General features: G+C 32.7%; 1 protein-coding gene across 1 annotated transcript; it reads left to right on the top strand.

The window, feature by feature from the left end:
• Positions 1–1,207: 1,207 nt before the first annotated feature.
• On the top strand, positions 1,208–22,402 carry LOC125065195 (aminopeptidase N). Its single transcript, XM_047672695.1, has 15 exons — positions 1,208–1,267; positions 6,093–6,170; positions 7,030–7,292; positions 7,776–7,970; positions 9,334–9,489; positions 10,027–10,166; positions 12,306–12,495; positions 13,109–13,259; positions 14,599–14,810; positions 15,656–15,839; positions 16,118–16,319; positions 16,684–16,958; positions 17,326–17,525; positions 20,401–20,715; positions 21,296–22,402. The coding sequence occupies exons 2-15, from the start codon at positions 6,105–6,107 to the stop codon at positions 21,561–21,563; spliced, it is 2,817 nt and encodes a 938-aa protein (XP_047528651.1). The 5' UTR covers positions 1,208–1,267; positions 6,093–6,104; the 3' UTR covers positions 21,564–22,402.
• The last annotated feature ends 448 nt before the right edge of the window (positions 22,403–22,850 follow it).

The following is a 22,850-nucleotide window of genomic DNA, read 5'->3' as shown; positions in this document are numbered from 1 at the left end:
GTTTTTTAATTTATTTTTGTCTCTTTCACGCATTTTGTTTTTTAATAAAAGTTACTATATGTATTTATCATATAAATAGATCCATTACTACTTTAATATTTCGCCCACGCTACATGTTGGTGGATAAGAATTGAAGTTATTGCATTATTTTGATTGGAAACATCTATTAGCGTGTTTTGGGGGTAAGATCGATCAAGTACCGTGACGGCCAACGCCGTGAGACATCAAACACCGTCATGACCCTGATTTCTACTGTTGTAGGGTTCATTCTGTGTGCATGGCGTATATACCGTAACACAGGAACACCCTGTAAATTTCCCATTGCTGGAGTAAAGCTCCCTTTGAGGAGAAGATTGGGAGCATATTCTACAACGCTGTTCCAATGCGGATTGGTGGATATATATATATATATATATATATATCGTAACACTTGGTTGCCATATATTATAACAATACAATAAGAACAATTATTTATTTTATTGATGAGAATCTGTGTTTTTTTTTATTTGACTCCATATTCATTTAATTATAAATTATGTCTAATAATATAGTTATATATATTTCATAAATGCTCCAAAAACAACAGAAATAAGAAGCGGAGTTTTATTCAATCTCAAATTAATTTTTGACTCGAATATAATCTTGTAATTAATTCGATTAGGGTATAACAGTTAAGGCTGAATGGATTTAGACTGATTATGATAACTGGATACTCTATCCAGAATCAGCATATATAATATTAAAATGAAGTAAACTAAAGTTACAGTCTGTAAATGTCTCACTGCTGGGCTAAGGCTGACTTTGGGGAGAAGATTTAGAGCTTATTCCAACACGCTGCTCTAATGCAACCCGTGGAGGCACCCGTTACACATGTGGCAGAAATTTGACACATGCAGGCTACCGATGTTTTCCTTCACCTCGAAGCACGTGATAAATTAAACACTAATTGAAATATGTATAGAATAGTTCTGTATCGGAACTGTGGAAACTATTGCATGACGAACATGCAGGAAATTGGTAAATTATCTGAATGTAGTGAACGAAACTGCGGCTAAAGGACAGTATTTTATATCAATTGTTGCCAAACTATTTCAAAATCAGAACAACAATAGTATTGTGTTTCGGGGTATACGTGTTAACATTAGCAACTTACAATACGTGTGACAATCAGTGTCGTCAGAGCAAATAGGGCATATCCTGAACCAATTGAGTTGGTTCATGCTGGTCGCAATTCATACGCCTGCTATCCGCCACTACGACCTGACTTGTGAGTAACTTTCGAATATTCTGCACGTATACGTATTATAGATTACTTTTTTTTATAATTGTTATCATAGCTAGTAAAACCTTTTTAGATATAATATAGAAACTTTATTGTTTTTAATAGAATATAGCACAATAAGCCTATTTGAAAATGGAACTATTTATTTGTGTTTTGTTGTGAGTTAGCAAGATCGTTTGCTGATGAACATGAATAATAAATATATTTGAAATATAGAGTTTAATAAAGCTGTTAATACATATGCCAATTGTAAAAACATATTTTGAAAAAAATGTTGTAATGTTCTTAATGTAAACGTAGCATATATAGCTATAAATTTATCGTAATATATTATTATTAGTAGTCTGATATTATTTTTTCAAGGGTATAAGTACTATTCTTTGTAAATAGTTTTACTTAGAATTGTTGTTTTCTGGTGAGCGATTGTAAATACAGGCACAAGAGACATAACATCTTCCAAGGTATCTTCTTTCCAAGGTTGGTGGTGCATTGGCGATGTAAGGAATTGTATATTTTTTACAGCACCAATGTCTATTAGGCGGTGGTGTTCATTCACCATCAGGTGGCCCATTTGTTCGTTCACCTACCTATATAATAAAAATAAATAAAATAATATAAAGCTACATCGTACTTATGTGTATGTGTACAACGTCATTTAAGAATGTGTATTCTACTGAGAAGAATCGGCAAGAAACTCATTAGTTACAAAAAATGTACATGTATTAATAATATACAATTAAATTTATGTATGAACATCAATGAATAGCAATTCTAATGTTTATTAAAATAATATATCATGTTTTTTGAATTTAGTCGTAGGTAAATGCCTGCGGATTTATTATAGAATAATAAGTCCTTATTATGGAATACCCTGCCCCGGTAAGAATCTCATATATGTGTGATTTAAAAGATTATTGTAAATTAATATTTACTTCTCGTTTTTATACAATCTTTGTCGTTGTACTGTGATTTTAAAGAGTAATACTACTGTTCTAAAATCATTCCGAAGGGAGTTTCTACTTCTAAGATTAAAAATAGGCAAAAATGGTTAAGCTGAGTGTTATTTTTGTGTGGAATTGTCGAAGCTAGATCGGAATAGAATGGGGAACGCGTCCTGACCGTGATATGGCAGAAGAACTGGGCCCCCGATTGTTTTTGGAGAGGGAATACTGTTTATTATTTCTATCATCAATCTCGATGCTACACATCTGCCGGGCGGGGCGTCCCTTATTCCATCTGAATTTATCTGCTGCGTGGTACCTTCTAGAAGTTTATACCTCCATTCTGTCACAAGGTTTAGAGTCTTGTACACATGATATCCATAATTTTCCAACAATCTTAACAATATCGTCTAACAATCGTTCAACTGTTGACAAGTTATAAATCATTGAAGAATTAATTTGAATTCACGCAAATATTTCACGTCATAAAAGGAAATCTTACGAAACTTAACAATGACTTAGACGGGCATCGAATGCATTTATCTAAGACCTGGTCTGTCCATCAATCGTCATCCAATATATAATTAGAATAGTAATTATATACGATGACAAAACAATTATTAAATAATACACATACGCTGTTACACAATGGTTTAAATCTAAGAATAACGGTAAATACGTTTGTGGTCAGTGAACTACAAAATAAATGTCATAAGTTTTTCCATTAAAGTTTACCGTGAAACGGATCTCGAATTGGGTCAACTCTTAATATATATATAATTTGCATCATTATCGTCGTACGTGCCTTCAAACATGAACTTTAAATTACGAACACGACTTTTATCTCAATTATATAAATGCAATTTTTTTTTTTGCGTATAAGGTTTTAATCCGTGTCATAGATTATTAGTTGAGACCTACTTAGTTTGTGTTTATAATTAATCTCATCTGGCGGTGAAAGGAACGTCGTCAGGAAACCTGCATTTGTCGGCCTTTATATAATTTAATTAAAACTACTTTTTGTACACGACTTTGCACGCGTGAGAGGTAGGCATTTATGCTCTTTTCTGCACACCAAATATCATGTAACAAATTAAAAATAAACAAACTAACTTTTGTGTTCATAGTTACTGGTTATTGTTTATTGATAATCGAATATGTAAACTATTCCATTTTTGAACTTATTATAAATCAATAGCTATGAAATTAAAAATAAAACTACATTATACAGGTAAGCTCACACATAATTAAAACCTTTTAAGATTGCCTAAAGCCAACACGGCTTTCGAATAAAGATTAGTAGTAACTGAGAAGGAGCGATAAGAAACTGATTGATTGTAATTTTACATAGATAGTGCATACTTTTGATTTATCTTATTGATAGTTGACAGTGTGTCCTGCAAGGAAATCAACGATTAACGAACAAATTACCAAGCATAAAATGTTAAATATTTTTTTTGTATAACGTTACGTACGTATGTACGTACGTATATATATATATATATATATATATATATATTATATCCTAATAAGTATTATTGCAATGTCAATTTATATGTTAACATGCTTAATATTGGCTTCAATTGTATGTACCTATTGATAAGATGTGTAATATTATGCTAGTTGTGGCCAGCAGCTCGTCTTTTAGGGGTTCATCATAAAAAGTAGCCTATGTTGTTTCTTGGAGTTCAAGCCTTCAAGTTCAAACAAAATTTCATTAAATTCAGTTCAGATAGAGTTACTTTCGCATTTATAATATTAATGTATATTGCATAGATAAGTATAAATTACAAGACAGTTAACAGCATCCTGTAAGTAAGTAATGGTGTTGGATAAATAAATAACTATTATATATTCTACAAATTACCATTCCCTGATTGATCCCCAAAAGACTATCTATAGACACACACTTCCAGACTATCTATAGAGCATACATTCTAAAAACAGGACTTTCATACAAACTTCCGACCCCCGTTTGGAGCGGAGTTTCGTAAAATCCTATGAGGAACCTACCTGGCAAATCTAAAGTTTGCAGGTGTTATAGTTTCTGAGATTTCGTGATTAATCAATGAGTGGTATTTCGCTTATATATATGTATATAGACTTCTAGTATCTACATTTCTCAGTGTACGTACTGTATTAAAAAACACACACACACAAACACTATTCATTTTCATCATGATCAGCCTATATAACTCCACTGCTGGACGTAGGCCTCCCCCAAGGCCATAATATTCATTTAATAATGTTTATTTTGGCGTTCGTTTTTCTTTTCATAAATAAAATAAGAATTGTTATCTAAAGATCGACTAGCTACATGTAGGTTATAGGTTAAAATTCGTGCGGATAAATGCTACAGTAAACAGCTTTAAAAAATCGAACACCAAGTATAGGAACTATGTTATTAGATTAAAAACATGAAACGTACGAACGTTAATAATATATATAACGCCTATTGACGACCTCCGTGGTCGAGTAGTGTGTACACCGGTTTTCATGGGTACGCCACACCGAGGTCCCGGGTTTGATTCCCGGCCGAATCGACGTAGAAAAAGTTTATTAGTTTTCTATGTTGTCTTCTGGGTGTTTGTGGTACCGTCCTTACTTCTGATTTTCCATAACACAAGTGCTTTAGCTACTTACATTGGGATCAGAGTAGTGTATGTGATGTTGTCCAATATTTATATTATATTATTATATTATAAGCGATATACCACTGACTGAATCATCACTAGATCTGCAAAACTATACGTCCGATTATATTAAAATTTATCATAATTACTCCTTCCGCGACGCAGACGCTCACTGAGAAAGAATTTTTGGATATTTCAACTTCAAGGGGACATACTTTGTATGAATTTTATCCGTGCGAAGTCGAGACGGCCAATTATGTATGCAAATATATATTTATTACAAATAAATCAAATCAAATCATTTTTATTCGAGTAAACTTCACAACAAAGCGTTTTTGAATCGTCGATATTAAAAAAACTACATAACTAGACTAATAAAACTGAGACTAGCATAAATATTTTTTGTATTTTATATATTTTATTTATTCTGTATACATAATATGTACAAAGGTACCTCCAAATTATGTATTATGTCATATATTTTGATATACATATTTCTCTGATCGATATATACATGACTTCACGACGCCTTTGATGATTTATTTTTTTCATGTTTATCACTTTTAATATAGTTACTGTGGTTATCTATCTTGAAATTCTGGCTCACAAATAAAATTTTATTTAGTTTTCTGCCAAGAAATGCTTTGTTATATATACCGTGTTTTTTTCTTCTGTCGTATTTAATTGCCGTCCCATCGGATTACGAGAGAGAGAGGACAAGGAGATTACCAATGTTATGCACACATTGGAATACTACAATATCTCCTGGTTAATTGGCTGTTCTCCGTCGAGACTGGTTACTATGTAAACTTCCAATCTAGTTCCTATACTAAAATTATATATATGGAATATATATATATTAATGTTTAAAACGCTATATTTACACATCTAGCCAATTTTAAACTGCTTCTAATTCGTCGTATTGGTAAACTTCATAAACTTCAAAGCTGCACAATTATATAAAGTTGACAATACATTTGATGATCTGAGAGTTAAGGTCAATAGTTTTGGGCTAATTTGATTCTTAACAGGGTGCAATTATGGGATGATTTTCTATGTCTTTTCCCGGGACTCAAACTACCTTCATACTAAATTTCCACCTAAATCCGTTCAGCGGTAAAAGTCTGAAGAGGTAATAAACAGAGGTTAACGTTTCATGGGATGGAACGGGATGGAAGAATAAATGGTATGGGATGGGGTGAACATTTTCTTTATCAATTTTTCAATTGTCAACAGGTTTACACAATCATGAAGACGATAGTGTGCGTGCTGGCATGCATGTGTGTGTCATCTTATTCCCTGCCACCGGATAAGGTGAGTTAGTGCCCCGTTCGCGCCTCACCTCGTTAGCTGTCGAGCTCATACGTGATGATGTTAAACACCTATTTCGAGACGAGACTTATCACAGCGTAACGAGTAATTTTATTATCCTCCTAAAATAACCTTTGGAAAGGTCTTTTAAAGGTAGCGAGGTTTAATTTAACGCTGTAATGGATGTTCTAACTTTGTAAGTTACGATATTAGATATTTAGGAAGAATGTAAATCATTTTTATATTCCGTTTTATATATTTTTTAAATTTAATTAAGTAATTTGATAAAAAATAATTATTTTCAGGTATTTCTATCAATAGAAGTTTTGTAATTTGTTAAAAATTAATAGATTTATTTTTTTATCGAAGTACTGCTCAATACATACAGCATTATTAGTTATTATAGTTTCAGATAGGTTCGAGGTATTTTTCTGAAAATACTCGTGTGAAAACTCGTTATATTGACTATCTTTTTAATTTCTTAATTGTATTGTACACAAATGGATATCCAAGCAGTATAATAAACTATGTGAGATAATTTAAGTATATGGCCTACTTCAATCACAGGTGCAGGAAAGAGTACACCTCTTTGATATCATTGGTCGAGACCATCTCTATGGTATTCACTATGGAATCGCACATAAATGCCGTTTTGAATATCGGCGAAGTTGCTTTCGGAAATTTGGAAGCGAAATTAAAATGGCTAAAAACATTTAAGCAAAATATTTTTTAATCAAGAACTGTTTGTAGTGCTCAATATAACAGAGCTATGAGCAAATCGGAACTTCTGTTATAGGAATAGGCGGACTTATCCAATCCAATAAAAGATGTATATAAGCTAGTAATTACAATTCATCCACAGATACACGCTTTTCATATCATCAAAACACGTAGCATAGATTTGAACAATGCTTACGGCTTAGCAATGGAAACTAGACTAGAGAAATCAGTTGAACCAACAGGCTACCGCTTAGAACTCGAACCGTATCTAGAAGATGCTATATTTGAAGGGCACGTGAGCATCAACGTGACGTGGTTGGAAGATGCGGACACAATAAGCGTACATTGCGCTCATGAAATTGAAATCACTGAGTCGGAAGTCAAGGCGTACATACCGAGTAATTCGTAAGTTGTCAAAAATAACGCGTCTTTGAAACACTTTATAGCTGCATGGCTCTTGTCTTCGGATTATATTATAAAATTATAAAATATGCTGCTTTTATAAATTAAACTTCATAAAAAACCCTAATTTTCTTCTAGTGAGCACTAGACTTTAAACAATTTGTCAAGCAAAAAGTAAAATAATTGACTGAGAATTCTTGGACATATTTCACGGCCATGAGACGATTTCGTCTCCCATAATTTTACTAAATTCCAGTACAAGAAAGTACAGCTATTAAATCCAATAGATGCTATTTATGAGTCTCCACAGGGAGATATCATCGCGGCGAGGAGACGAGCGAAAATATGCGCTTGCAAAAATATTGTTTTATTGTGGAGTTTAGTGAATAATAAGTATACGAAATTGTCTTTATAAATTCCTCTGCGAAAATGAAGCTTCAGGTATTTTTCTTTATAACATTTTATCCTCCTTATAACATATCATAGGAAAGAATTGCAGAAGATTCCAATCAAGAAAATGAATACTGATCCAAAGAAGCCGATTGTAACACTTCGTCTGGAGAAGATGGTCCCGAAATCGTCAATTGGGTTCATTAACTTCAGTTTCAAAGGAAACATGGAAACGTCGTCGACGGAAGCCTTCTTCAAAACAATCTACGTCACTGACCAGGAGGTCGAGAGGTTATATCATTATTTGTAACTGTAAAAAAGATTTCATCAATATGTGATCATTTTGAATTGTGTAATTTTAAAACGTCGTATGTACATACTGCGTTTTATAAATATTTGCTTTATTGATTCGAGTAATAAGAAAATGTATAACATTTGTTTACTGAAAACAATTATACATCACTCATATTTTTAGTAATTATAAATATTGTATCAATAAAGCAAATAGTAAAAGCCGATAACGAAAAATTGGCCAACACGTACATTCAAATTAATAACTTTATTCAATCATTCAGTCATTACAGCCAATTACATAACGAAAATATATAAAATTATTGTTATTATTTTAAATAATATTTAATAATTTATTTTTCGGAATACACATGTGGCAGAATTTCGATGAAATTAGACACATGCAGGTTTCCTCACGATGTTTTCCTTCACCGCCGAGCACGAGATGAATTATAAACACAAATTAAGCACATGAAAATTCAGTGGTGCCTGCCTGGGTTTGAACCCGAAATCATCGGTTAAGATGCACGCGTTCTAACCACTGGGCCATCTCGGCTCTCGCCAACCCGCATTGGAGCAGCGTGGTGGAATATGCTCCAAACCTTCTCCTCAAAGGGAGAGGAGGCCTTTAGCCCAGCAGTGGGCAAATTTACAGGCTGCTAATGCTAATGCTAAAATTTATTTTTCAAAACGGTGTGAATCATGGTAAGGCAAGTGAAAATGAAAAGGTAATCAATTGTTTTGTGTTTAAAATATTTACCAAACTTCAACAAAGTTATATTAAAAATAATAGGCGTTCCGAGTAGTTTCCGTCAACGACTACGCTCGTGCGGTAGTCGTGATATTTGTTTGATTAAGATTTTATTATCCCACCCGTTCTCCTTCGTGTCACAAACTAGCCGTGATTCATTTATTACATCGTGTGGGTTTGTAAACAGGACAAGCATCAGACAAAACACTTTAATACGGCCATTATTAAACTGTTATCGTTCTCATCGTATCTCGTATACCTTTTTGTCGTTTATTCATAATAATGAACTCCGATTGAGTTGTAAAGTAGTTGACTTAACCTTGCTTATATCATTCATCAGTACATGATCTCGTGGTACGTGATAGGTGGCACCACCCACTCGTAAATTATTCTACCGCCAAAAATCTAGGGACCGTATTACCGTGTTCCGGTTTATGAATGATATAACATCTCAGATCACGTGGTTAGCAATGACGGTGTTAGTAAAAATAAGTACTACTTGTATTATCAGGTGGCGTACGATTTTCGTAGTAATATTTTAAAAGTGAACTAGAACATCATTTTATTCAAATAAAAAATTAATTATGTTTATTTATATATTATATTTCATAGGATGGTAGCGGGTACTCAATTGCGTCCCAACAATGCAAGGCGAATGTTCCCGTGTTTCGACGAGCCCGGATACAAGACGCCTTTCGAGCTCAGTGTGGTGCGGCCTCGGGGTATGGTAGCTCTTAGTAATACGCCTGTAGCGAGATCTGAAGATATGTAAGTATTTTATTTAGTCCACTATCTTTGTTTAGTATCTAGCTTATAAGGGCGGTCCATCGACGTGAGCATTTCATACGTAAATATACGTAAATACATTGTAAAAATATCAGACTCGACTGCAGGCGAGTGCTCAAAATCAAAGCTTAGATTGTTACATTACAGGTGGATGCTCCCTGTGAGGGACGGCACTAAGGCTGCAAATCCCATGTATTGGATTTGAATACCGAATTTATTAGGGCTTTTTGTTAAAGAATTCTCAATAAAGCCCTTTGACTGACTTTGGCAGTATTACACTCCCGCATCTCGAAAAGCACGTTAAGCTTTTGACCTGATTTGCATCGAATCGTCGTCTCATCGAATGATGTGATAATAATTGTATCTTAACGTTTAGTGATATTATAGTACATTTGTTAATTATTATTAGTAAAAGGAAAATACTTTTGCTGTCAAATGTAGTAATGTATGCGTATTTGATAAAAGTATGAGTAAGTATATGTATATATATCTTTTTAATTTTACTATTAATAATACTAGAAACGGAGAGCCAAATGCGGTTTGGGATCATTTCGAGAGGACTCCGCCAATGTCGACTTTCACATTAGGCCTCATAATAGCTGAATTGAAACAACTCGGAGAATCCACTCATTACAAAGACGAAAATGGAAATGATATCGGTAAGGAAATATTAATAGAAGATTCTTTATACCAATATTCATTGTCGAAAATCACCATATTACTCTTATTTTTCATGAATTAAATTATTTTCATTGAAATAAGTAAGTTAACATGCAGAAGAACTATTTTTGATTTTTTGCTAATCGGTGACATTTCTCCCGTTACAAACGGTATAAGTTTAGTCTATTATAATATATATGTAATGTAACATTAATACTTAGGTTATTATTAGCGAGAATGTTACTACATACTTAATTCAATTCTCTCCATATTTACATTTCCACTTGTAACTTTAGCAGATTCAGCAAGATTTGACTCATCGCCACTCCCTTTGCGCTCCGGCCGCCGCTGGGTTTTATTATACTTTTATTGTCATTTTGACGTTCATCCCTACAGTGCTATTAAGAGCATAATACTGTTTAAGTATTAAAAGCTTATAAACTAAGACGCTTTCTTGTTTTGATATATTTTTATCATTTTGTTTTCTCCCTGAAAAATATGCTGTGGTGTAATTGCAATAAAAGTTAGAATTAAGAAATATATAACAGATGATTGTGGGCAAACCCAGGCAAGCAAGAGTGATTTTTTTTGTGCTTAAAATCTATCTCGTGCTAGGCGGTGAAGGAAAACATCTGAACACCTGCATGTGTTTAATTACAATGTAATTATGCCACATGTATATCCTCATTGGAGCAGCGTAGTGGAATAAGCTCCAAATTTATTTCCTTAAAAGGGAGAGGAGACCTTAGCCCAACAGTGGAATATTTACGGACTGATATTTTATATATAACAAACAGCTGTGCCCGCAACTTCGTGCGCGTTTGAATTTAACCAAAAAGTTATCGTTGTAGCCTAAGTTACTCCTTATAACATCAGCGTCCTGACAGTGAAAGTCCCATCAAAATCGGTCCAGCCATTCCAGAGATTTGCCGAAACAAACAGACAGACAGTATACAGACAAAAATTAAAAATAAATGTTATTTTGGTATATGTACCGTGTATACACACATATGCATTTAGTAAAAAGCGGTTATTTTAATATTGCAAACAGACACTCCAATTTTATTATACGTATAGATTTATTACAGCAGATAAGAGTGTGCCTATCCAAACACGTGAACAAGTACTAATATCACACTAAAAGTTATAAGATTGATATTTCAAATAGCCTTTGTACGCGTAAAATATATTGGTCTACCAAAATCGTAACTTCTACCATTGTCTGAAAAATTGAGCCATCAAGCAAACAATAGTTGATGAGTTTTATATGATCCTCCATAAAGTTTTTCTACATTACACACATTTGACTAAATATGATCGACATTAATATTTACGCTTTCTTTATTACGAATATTTTTCAATGTGAATTCAATATGTACATGTTTCTTTATAATAATAGATACTTTTAAAAAAAGTAATATCAATGTCAGGTAAATTATAGATGATATAAAGATACTTTTAAAAAAAGTAATATCAATGTCAGGTAAAATCATATCTACGCAAATTAATGGTATAATAAAAATTAATACATATCTATTACGATATGAATTCTTTATTTTTATAAGTTTTTAATGATTCTTTAAACTTTCTTGTACATATTGTTAAATAGTACAGAAAAATGCTTTAGCGAACGTGTGATTAAATAACCATATCTTTAATACTTACAGGCGATACTTTTAAATATATTTTAAAGTATTAATACAATTCTAATAAAATACATATTAATACAGTGGACTATTAAATATAAGTGTAGTTTATATTAAAAATCATACTATATATGTCACCGTATCATTAAAAATACCGTTAGATTATAATCTATCTCGTAAAATTGTAAACTTTCGAAAGATTTTGAACCGAAAGTTACTGCTTACAATTTAACGCATTACATTTCGGTAGACAATCTACCGGTGCTAATTAAATTATAAAAACTCTAACCTAACCGAAAGATTATAAACTATCGGACTTTCATACGTTTTATTGTAAGTAAAAGTAAGTGTATCGACGGTTTACAAACTCGCGAGATATATTATAATTTAACGGCATTTACAATTTTACGGTGATATTATATAAAAGTCAATAGCGATTTATTTTGACATTTCGTTGACTAACAAAATATTTTTATATCTTTGTTCCCTTAGAACTACGTGTGTGGGGTCGTCCCGAATATTTGCAAGCACTGGAAGGTGTTAACGAGAAAGTGGCCCAAGTGTTTGGCGAAGTGGCCAACTTTTGGCAAGTGCCTCTTCCTTTACACAGACTTGACATCGTCGCTTTGCCGAGCTATTTTGGAATAAGACCTGCTGATAATTGGGGACTGATTGTTTTTAGGTAACTGTTATGGATAAATAAGGTAGAAAACAATTAAATCTACGAACACAAGATACTAAAAAAATTAAAATATTGTTTTTTAAATTATTGACCGCTATATATAATATGTGTGAAATTGTCGTAAATTAACAACTAAAGTTCGTGGTAGTGCCGTCCGGGTAGGGGTCACCGACAATTACATATTATACTGCCAAACAATAGAACTTAGTGTTTTTGTGTTCCGGTTTGAAGGGTGAGTAAGCCAGTGTAACTACAAGAATAAGAGACGTAACATCTTAGTGCCCAAGGTTGGCGGCGTTTTGGCGATGTAAGTTTATTATTATATAAGATTTCTTACAGTTCCATGTGTGTGGTGACCACTTATAATCAGATTTTTCCGTTTGCCCGTCCGTCTATCAATCTTAAAAATATATAATTATAAAAATTATACGCGTAATTGTATATTTTTTTTATAGTGTCTTCTTGGTTTGATTAATAACATGTATATTATAATTATATGAATATTATAATTATATTATATTAATTATAAATGGATCAAAATAAATAAACATTTCATTTTTATTTGATTTTTTTTGAATTATTTTTAATAGTCTTATACCATCGTTTTGTACAGAGAGAGTGACCTCAGTAGTCGGGGCTATCTGCAGTTGGCGCAAGAGATCTCGTATCAATGGCTCGGCGCGCTCGCCACGCCCGCATGGTGGAGCGATGCACACCTCAACAAAGCGCTCGTGGGCTACCTCGCTGCGGAGATCGCATTCAAGGTACCCTACTATATACACAAAATATAATAGGATTTTGTTTAAGTTCATTGGGATATATTTTTCCTTTTTATGAGGTTATTGAGCCAGTTATATTACAGGTTCAAGAACATAACATTTTAGTTCCATTTTTTTGACGCATCGACCTTCAAAAGATCAGTTAATATATCTTAAAGGTCGACATAGTCAATTTTTATGCCAAACATTAAAATCTATCCAATCGTAAAAGCGTGATTAAGCAACGAATAAATTACATCTATACTTACCTCATTATATTAATCTTATTATAACATCTACTTGTCGTTATGAGGTACAAATAAATAAATATTATTTTAAATATAAATATATGTATATATAAAAGATTTTAACTGAGGGTTCACATTTTGGTAGTACTTCAAATTAAGTTTCCGAAACCTTTTCTTATAGTACTACAGAAATGTTTATAAATAAAGAGTTACATCTCGAGACATATTATTTAAGTACTCAGACAACGAATCTCACTCAAGACATATCGTTGATGTCTTAGTTTATAAATTAAAATGAAGATAGAGCATGTGGTACATTATAGTGAAGCAACTTAAGTGAATACAAAATCAAAAGCGTAAGTCCCATCATTGCGAAAAATCCCGTCTATTTCTTAATACCCCAAAAGTGCTGTCACTTTAATTATAACTATTGACGTATTAACAAATTGTCAATTATTATCGGAAATTTGCATTCGCTTTTGATTTAGTATTCGCTTTTGTTGCTTGACTATAAAATATTTCGTGGGGTGATATCCTGCTTGTAACCATTAAATGTAATAATAGCATAAGCATTAGCAGCCTGTAAATTTTCCAACTGCTGGGCTAAAGGCCTCCTCTCCCTTTGAGGAGAAGGTTTGGAGCATATTCCACCACGCTGCTCCAATGCGGGTTTTCGGAATACACATGTGGCAGAATTTCGTTGAAATTAGACACATGCAGGTTTCCTCACGATGTTTTCCTTCACCGCCGAGCACGAGATAAATTTTAAACACATATTAAGCACATGAAAATTCAGTGGTGCCTGCCTGGGTTTGAACCCGAAATCATCGGTTAAGATGCACGCGTTCTAACCACTGGGCCATCTCGGCTCGATAATAATATATCGAGCCGAGATAATAAGATATCGTAATAATAATTATGATGAAATGTCGGAAAGTAACATGCGACATTGACTATTAATTACTACTTTTACTCTACTGACTCATTTTTAATCTGTTCTGACAGGACTCTGAAAACTTACAATACAATAAGTAAATAATTATTTTGATAACGAAATTATATATAAAGTTGTATTTGAAGATATTATTTCCTTGCAGATAAATAACGGTTCAGAGATGGAGGAGAGGTGGCCGATGACGGTGTTGTATTCCTTGTATTATGAGTTCAGCAAGCGTTACCCACACTCTCGCATCACGGGCATGAAGCAAGAAACCGCTTGTACCAAAATAGAACTGCTCTTTCGCATGTTTAACTATACAATCGGTGGAGATACGTTCAAGAAAGGAATGAAGATGTTCATTGAATCAAAGTAAAGTTTTTTTAATTACATAACAATATATCGGAGTTTGTAAAATGTTGAAATAATGAACATTTGAACAATATTGAACATTTACTTGATAGTACGAACGCGTCAATAATTTACCACCTATTAGCAATACTTTATATCATTTTATCTACTGTTTTACTTGGTGGTAGGGCTTTGTGCAAGCCCGTCTGGGTAGGTACAACAGCAGTACTCAGTATTGTTGTGTTCCGTGTTTTAAGGGTGAGTGAGCCAGTGTAACTACAGGCACAAGAGAGGTAACACAATAGTTCTCAAGGCTGGTGGCGCATTGGTGGTGTAAGGAATGGTCAATATTTCTTACACCGCCTTTGTGTATGGGCGGTGGTGACTACTTACCATCAGGTGGCCCATTTGCTCGTCCGCATACCGATATCATAAAAAAAGGTACAAAGGGCATAATATTAACATATATGTTTATGGGCGGTGATGACTACCAATTATCAGGTGACCCTTTTGCTCGTCAGACTACATATATTATTTTTAAAAAAAAGGGAAATTCTTGGGTTTGCTTATTTTTTATGTTTTTTTTTTTTTGTTATTTTGCTTATGGTTTACATTTGTTAGTATATTTTTAGTTTAATTATGATATCTTTTATAATTCGTTAGAATATTTATAAAGACAAGTCTAGTTTCTCAGGACTGCTGCTGGAAAATCTATTGGACAACGTATTATTTATATACTTTGTATTGTTTGACTAATTAAACATTGCAAAGAGTACATAAATAAATGTTATTATATATTCAAAAGAGTAAATCATAGAAAGCGCGTTGAAAAATGGTAAGTCTGATTGTAACGTGATTATTTTTAGAAAATTCAAAACTTTTACCGGTGACGATATTTGGAATGCTCTCAATGCAGCTGCTATTAGTGATGGCAAGATACCTAAAGATGTAGATGTTAAAACTGTAGCTAGTAGTTGGATTGAAAAGGATAGATTACCACTTATAACTGTTAAGAGGAATTATGATACAAACTCGGCTATGGTGACGCAGGTAAGTGTTTGAGTTTGTTTTGTACCCAAACTTATAGCATTATGAAGAGTTAAAAATATAATAATATATAATAGAGAATAATACTTAATTTTCTATAAATACAGTAGGAGATATTAACGAATAATCAAATATTTTTGATACTTTATTTATTTAAGATCGATCTTTTTTTATCTTGGACTGGTGAAAAATAATTATTTGATTTCAAGCAATCTAATTAAATTTGGTACCATTGAAAAGAATCGTATTAAATTAATTTTAATAATTACGCAACCGTTCAGAAAGTCTATCTTCGTGAGCGTCCCCATGACGTCCCAGACGCAGCCAAGATGCTTTGGTGGGCACCGTTGGTAATGGCTCGTGGTGACAACCTCGACTTTACAAACACCACACCAGTCGCATGGATGCGTAATCACAAGGATCTAAATCTCGTTAATTTGCCTGATAAAAATCATTTCATTATCGTCAATCCTGAGGAAATCGGTGAGTAATTAACTTAAATGAACTTTGAATCGAGAATCGAATTAATATTGCACTTAAATATTACTTCTTACGCTACTTATAATATTTAAAAGCATGATATTTAAGGAGACCAAAGAAATATAAGATATAAAATTTTCATGAATGTAAAAGCTATCCAAGAAGTCATTCGGTGAAACTTCTTCGGGAGTTGCATTTCGAGACTGAAGTTGAGAGCATACCTTTATGCATGTCTTCTGAAGTAAATAGGAGTTTCATTTCTGTTTGTGCTAGGTTGCATGTGTTAAGATTATTTATTAATTAGTAAGTTTAGTGACTTGTTGATTTGATCTATAGTAAAAAAAATGTGAATTAAAAAATTCGACAGCACCCTTTCCCGTTAACTACGAGAAAGATAACTGGAACCTATTGTCTGCATACCTCCAAAGTGAACAGAGGACAAAAATACCAGAACTGACAAGAGCCAAACTTTTACACGATGCATGGAACTTAGCATATGCCGGCGAACTATCTTTTGCTACAGCATTCAATATGACATTGTTTATGAGACATGAGAGACATCACCTGGTATGGGATCCAGTTTTTACAATGATAGACCATATTGGAAGGCATATATGCTCCAGTATCCATGATAAGTTCCGGGTAAGTGTGATAGCTATAAAATTTTCGATGCAATGAATGTCGAGAGTGTGAAGCTCATACAACATTTGGCTAATTTGGTATTCACGATTGTGATTAGTTTTTTAACGATCTACATTTTAGAAACACTAATTATACAATAATTTTACTCTTCAACTTGGACATAACTCGAATAATTTGTTTTGGAGGCATTATTGTTATGGTGTGTATGGATTATTGTAAATTTTGGACGCGGTAGCATTTTATAAAAGTTATATTTAGGTGACTTATAGTTAAATTGTATTTATCAAAGTATTGCCGAATTCATATCATAATTTTACGTGTGACAGACAGGTATTGTGTAAAAATATTTCTTGAAATTTTATTTAAGGCTTATGTGCGTTTATTATTGACTCCATTGTATACTGAGCTGACAAAAGAAGTGAGGGACGATGAGGAAAATTGGAAAAAGAACCTTCGTAGTTTGACTAAGACTTTTCTCTGCCGAGCTGGTTACAAGCCTTGTGTGATGGAATCCCAGGAGCAGTACGCCAAATGGATCCAAGCTCCTAACCCCGATGAAGGGAACCCGTGAGTATATTGATATAAATAATTATTTAGAATATAACGACACTAGAAAAACTGTTTTAGGCTGAGGATAATTATTTTATTGCTTAACGGAAGGACGGTGTACATATTTTTCACAAGTCTTGTTTGAATTGGTTAATCGTAAACATAATCTTCTTTATATGTCTCAAAGTTAACATGGAACTTTTAATTGTGGTTGTTATAATTAGAACTTTAACGCGTAGCTCAGCTTGTGTAATGCAAAACTTTTTCATAATTAAACCTCGAATAAAAATGTTCTGAGCAAAAGTTTTACCATGTAACAAAGAATGAACCAACAACGTAACACCGTGATTTGAATAATACAGACATTAGAATATATTAAAACTGTAACAGGGCGTGTCTGTTACCTAAATAATTCGCGGAAAAAAATTACTTCTTGAGAAAATGCTGAAAGAATTTTTGAAGACATTCCCATAATTAAAGCCAAACTGACTAGTATATATTTTTTAAAATACCCCGAGTGTTTTGTTTTAGTGATCATATTTGCCTGATACAGATCTACCGTTTATGTTCAGATGCTACATTTAATTGGGTAGCTCTGTTCAAATTTAGAATTTGACTCTTTTTATTTGTTTTACTTTATTTATGTCCAAATTTGTGATATGAGAATATATCTCTTGTGTATATCTGTCAGTTAATTAAAGTTACAATAAATAAAGTAAAACAAACCTTACAGCACAAACTATTCCTTAGTAATTCTCGTATATGGCCCTGAAACATGAACCTTTACTGTATCCTATACAATTTATTGGGTTGAGTATTACTTTTTTAACGGTCAAATTTTATTCAAGAATGTGCACCTTTTGGTACATTGACTCGTCATAAATCTTCATTGTGCGATAAGATTGAATCTAAATAAATTGTGAACTCATTTATTGGACGAAACGTGGAAACGAAAGCCGAAAGGTACGTCCATTCGTGTTATGTGAAGCGTGAAAATTTAATTTATTCCTGGCCTCTTATGTTGTGAATATCATTCTCTATTGGAAAACGGGATCCTTACGGGTTATCAAATATCTGACATAGTTATCCTTCGTCGTCATTTTTGGTTGTTTAATAAATCAATTTACATGGTAGTATGGCTTTGTGAAAGCCCATCTGTGTAGGTACCGCCCACTCATCACATATTCTACGGTTCGGTTTGAAGCGTGAGTGAGTCAGTGTTATTACAGCTACAGGGACAAATAATCTTAAATCCAAAGGTTGGCGTATTGGTGAAAAGGGATGTTAAATATTTCTTACAGCGCCTATGTCTATGAGCGATGGTGACCGGTATTGGTACTGTGACGTATTTGCCCGTCTGCCAACCTATATTAACAACATATTAGGTGTATATTATCGAAAATGGTAGCTTAATGAAAAATTGTAGTATTTATAAAAAAAATGCGAAATAGATGTAAGGATGTAGGTTTGACTGTACAAAACCCTATGTAAAGTCAAACGATTTTCAATTATTATTTTAACATTAAGTAAATTAATAATTAAAGCATTAATGTAGGGAATATTTTCACTTGACCAGTTCCACATAACATAAACATATATATACATTAAACATACATAAGAATAAATATGATTAAAAGCGCAATTAATACCGTGAAAACTGTTTTCAGTAAACGATAAAGGATCAACCCATTTTCCACTCTAAGGAATAAATACAAATAACCTAAATTCGTTTATAAATTGATGAGAATTTTATTTATATTGAAATTGAGATGAATATACATAAATGACTACGATAGGCAAGAAAATAAGCCACAGTTGGCAAATGGACATTTCACCCATAGACATTGTCAGAAGTATAAACTTGATATATGATTCCTGTTGTTCTAAAGAAAAACTTAAAAAAAAAATGAAAGCCTTTTGTTGTAATGTCAGGTTCTATAAATTTAACCATTTTCTTAAATCGACTTGAACTCTTTATTTCACAGGGATCCTCGTCTTTTTTACTCTGTACAGTATCCTGTTTAGCCCTTTTTCAAGAGGCTTCAAACTTTAAATTTCTCTTAAATATCGCTAATTTATCTAGTCGTTCAATGTCAAACCTCTAATATACGTAAAGGATACGTAATCCCATCTCACCGATATATTGTTCTTACCTCTTCACAGATTCATTGTGATTATGTAACTCACTTCTGCACTCTTTTTGTATGAAATACTGAGGTGGAATCTTTTTTGTCTCACGCTCATAATACATAGAAGTCGTAAATCCAAAACGACTAGAAATATTTAGAGTGCAGGTGCAACTGAAAACGCCAAATATATTTTTTTTACTTTGCCCTTGGCTTTAACTTCGTTCCTTGAGAATTATCGTCTAAATAAATAAGACATTATCTAGGACGTATAAAATATTTTTATACGATTTAACTGGAAGTGAATATATTTTTTCAGTTTAAAAAGAATAAGCTTATAAAATATTTTATTGTTTTTGTTGGATGCAATTTTCTTTCCATCTCCTATTGTTGTTGAGATTCATCATTCAGTGTGCTTTGGCCATTAATAATGTTACGTATTGTTCGGGTTCTCGACGGTTCCTGTTTAGTCTTATTGTTACTATTTTGTACATAAATATATGTTAACAGTTTATATGGAGTTTTCTATTTATATCATAGCATATATAACATTTATATGCGACCGTTTATGTGGTATATGCCCTTTTGAGGGATAAGTTAGAATAAAGTTTGTAATCTCGTCTGTTATAATATTTTGAAATATGTGTACCGATATTACATCAACGTTCGAGTGCTTTAAACCGCAAAGGATATGAGTGCTGAATACCGTTCACAGTATCAAATATTTACAAAATACTAAGATTTTTTGACAAAGATTTTTTTTACAGAACATCCAACCAGTACATCTGCCCAGTATTTAAATGGGGCACACAAAAAGAGTGGGACTTCGGACTCCAGAGGGTGATAAACTTTCCTCCATCAAGGAAACAGAGTGAAAGGACATACCTTCTAAAGACCCTGGCTGGTTGTCCAGTAGATGAATATAAGGTTCAGAAATTGTTGAACATAACTGTTCTGGAGGGCAATGGAAACTTCACAGAAACCGACCTGTTCCTTATTTTCAGCATGTTGACTGGTAACTCTCAAGGTTACACGGCTCTATTTCATTTCCTTAATGATAACTGGGATGTTCTTAAGGAGAAGTAAGTATTATATATTTTCTTAATTATCGTTTCAATTTATTGTTACGCACCTTAATGCGAACATTAAGTGTGCTTTCCAGACACTTCATGGCTCTTGGGTATTCTACACATTTTGAAGTGGAATGAAATACTAAAAATTGTCATCCTAATGTATTAAACTCCATGTTGAATTCATTAATAGCTACGTATAATATTTTCTTTAAAACACCCGTCGTATCTTTCCGACGGATTGGCTAAATTTTTGATAACAACTTCTGATTTTTAAAACCAAAAGGCTTATTGAAAGTAACTTACAAACTCTTGTGAACATCATTAAAAGATAATGACAATTCCAATACAGTAACCCTATAAGGCGTAACAAATAAATAATAAGCGCCATTAAGCTTCAAATATTTGTTGAAAATATACATCAGTGAATTTGGAGATGTTTACGGATTAAATCTCTCTTTGATTGGCTATCTGGAAGAAATGCCTAATTAACCAGACAATGCGTTAAAAACAATTAATTATTATACGTGATCAATTTTCTTTACCGTATATATTATGTCTTGTGTAATACAAATCTATACACTCTTTAAAGATTCTCCAGCAAAACTAACATCTGGGATAACTTGATCACTTCGGCGACATCACAGTTCACGACCCAAGCTGGATTGGAGCTGGTTTCTAATTTGTATGTGGCTCACCAAGGGGAATTCGGTTCAGCGGAACATATAATAGAGAAATCGATGAGGAACATCAGGGAAGAAGCTAAATGGTCGGCAGAAAATTTACCAGTTATCGAGAAATGGTTAGACGATTACCTCAGTAAAGCTGACGTTAAAGATGACCAATTTGTTAGAAACTAAATGTATATTTAAGAAAAAAATAGAAGATAATTTAGTTTTTATAAATATTTTTATATGATGAACGTTATTACTATATGCAAATTGTAAATGACAATTTGAGAAAATAAATGAAATGAGGAAAATGTATCCACTAATTTATTATATGAATAAACAAGAATGTCTATTGAAGATGTGACTTCTCTTTAATTGGTAATGCTCAACACCAATGAATTGATAGACGCTAAGGATGTCTGGCAAAAATAGTCCCAGACGATACACGCAACGTCAACTCACCTTTGTATATATTTCAATAATATATTAAATATACTAAAACTGAGTCTTATCAGATACTGATGTAAACTCCTTAGTTTGATATAAAACTGTTAATAAATTAGACGAACTTTTGCAAGTATGTCCTTCATTCGATTCATAATGTATCGGATATCTATTATATCTGATGTTAAGTCAACGAATTTGATGTTTTGCTTTACTTAAAATATTAAAACAAAGAATCCTTGGACCTAATATTGCATTTAGAGGACAAAGGTTCGTAGCACTTTAAAGAAAAATGTATGACGTTGTGTATAGCGAGAATCCAGTGTCCGCTGCGCGTATTTACAGCGTGAGCTTCGTTAGTGTTCGTGCACATATAATTGCAAAAAATTTACTTTCCGGACAGTAATAGTATTAAATGTATAAATAATAGTAGGAAATTGTCTAAACGTGTCTCAAACGAGTCCTATGGTAATATAAAAGTAAAGATTAGAATAAAAGTTCGGAAAGGACAGCAATGGGAAAACTAAAATTACAATCGAATTTGATTCCATGAAAAATACGTACGTACCATTTTTAAATAATATGAATATTTCGAATTGTAAAAATCAAAATATTTAAATAAATATGTAATTAATTTTTTTTGTTTTATTTGTATTCTATTCTCAATTTCGGTTTTTAAATTACTGTTGTATTGAAATTTAATATTTGAGAGTTATTATTTCACAATATCTATATTCAAACTTCGAAACCTATCCAGAATTATAGATCGTTAACAAATATTGATTTTTAGTCGACAGCATATGTATATCCTCATAATTCGTATAATCTAGATATTTCGATATTAAATCCATGAAATTCAATGATATGACAGTTCAACGGGCGGCCATGTTTGACGTTTAATGGTGCGTTTAGAAAGCTGAGTACAGAATGATTATTGTTAGTATTGACCACCTAAATATATAAAAAATATTTCTGTTTGATAATAACAACGTTAAAACTATCTAACCCGAAATAAGATCGAACGCATTGAAT

The sequence above is a fragment of the Vanessa atalanta genome, chromosome 7, assembly GCF_905147765.1.
Source record: "Vanessa atalanta chromosome 7, ilVanAtal1.2, whole genome shotgun sequence".
In the NCBI taxonomy this organism is placed as follows: Eukaryota; Metazoa; Arthropoda; class Insecta; order Lepidoptera; family Nymphalidae; genus Vanessa; species Vanessa atalanta.
The sequence above is the reverse complement of the archived record's forward strand: the minus strand, read 5'-3'. Positions and strand labels throughout refer to the sequence as shown.

Bases quoted from the DNA above. Each gene is read 5' to 3' on its own strand.
- LOC125065195 (XM_047672695.1), top strand. From the start codon at position 6,105: ATGAAGACGATAGTGTGCGTGCTGGCATGCATGTGTGTGTCATCTTAT. The intron at 7,293-7,775 runs GTAAGTTGTCAA...AACATATCATAG, and splicing joins GCGTACATACCGAGTAATTC to GAAAGAATTGCAGAAGATTC. The intron at 17,526-20,400 runs GTGAGTATATTG...TTTTTTTTACAG, and splicing joins AACCCCGATGAAGGGAACCC to AACATCCAACCAGTACATCT.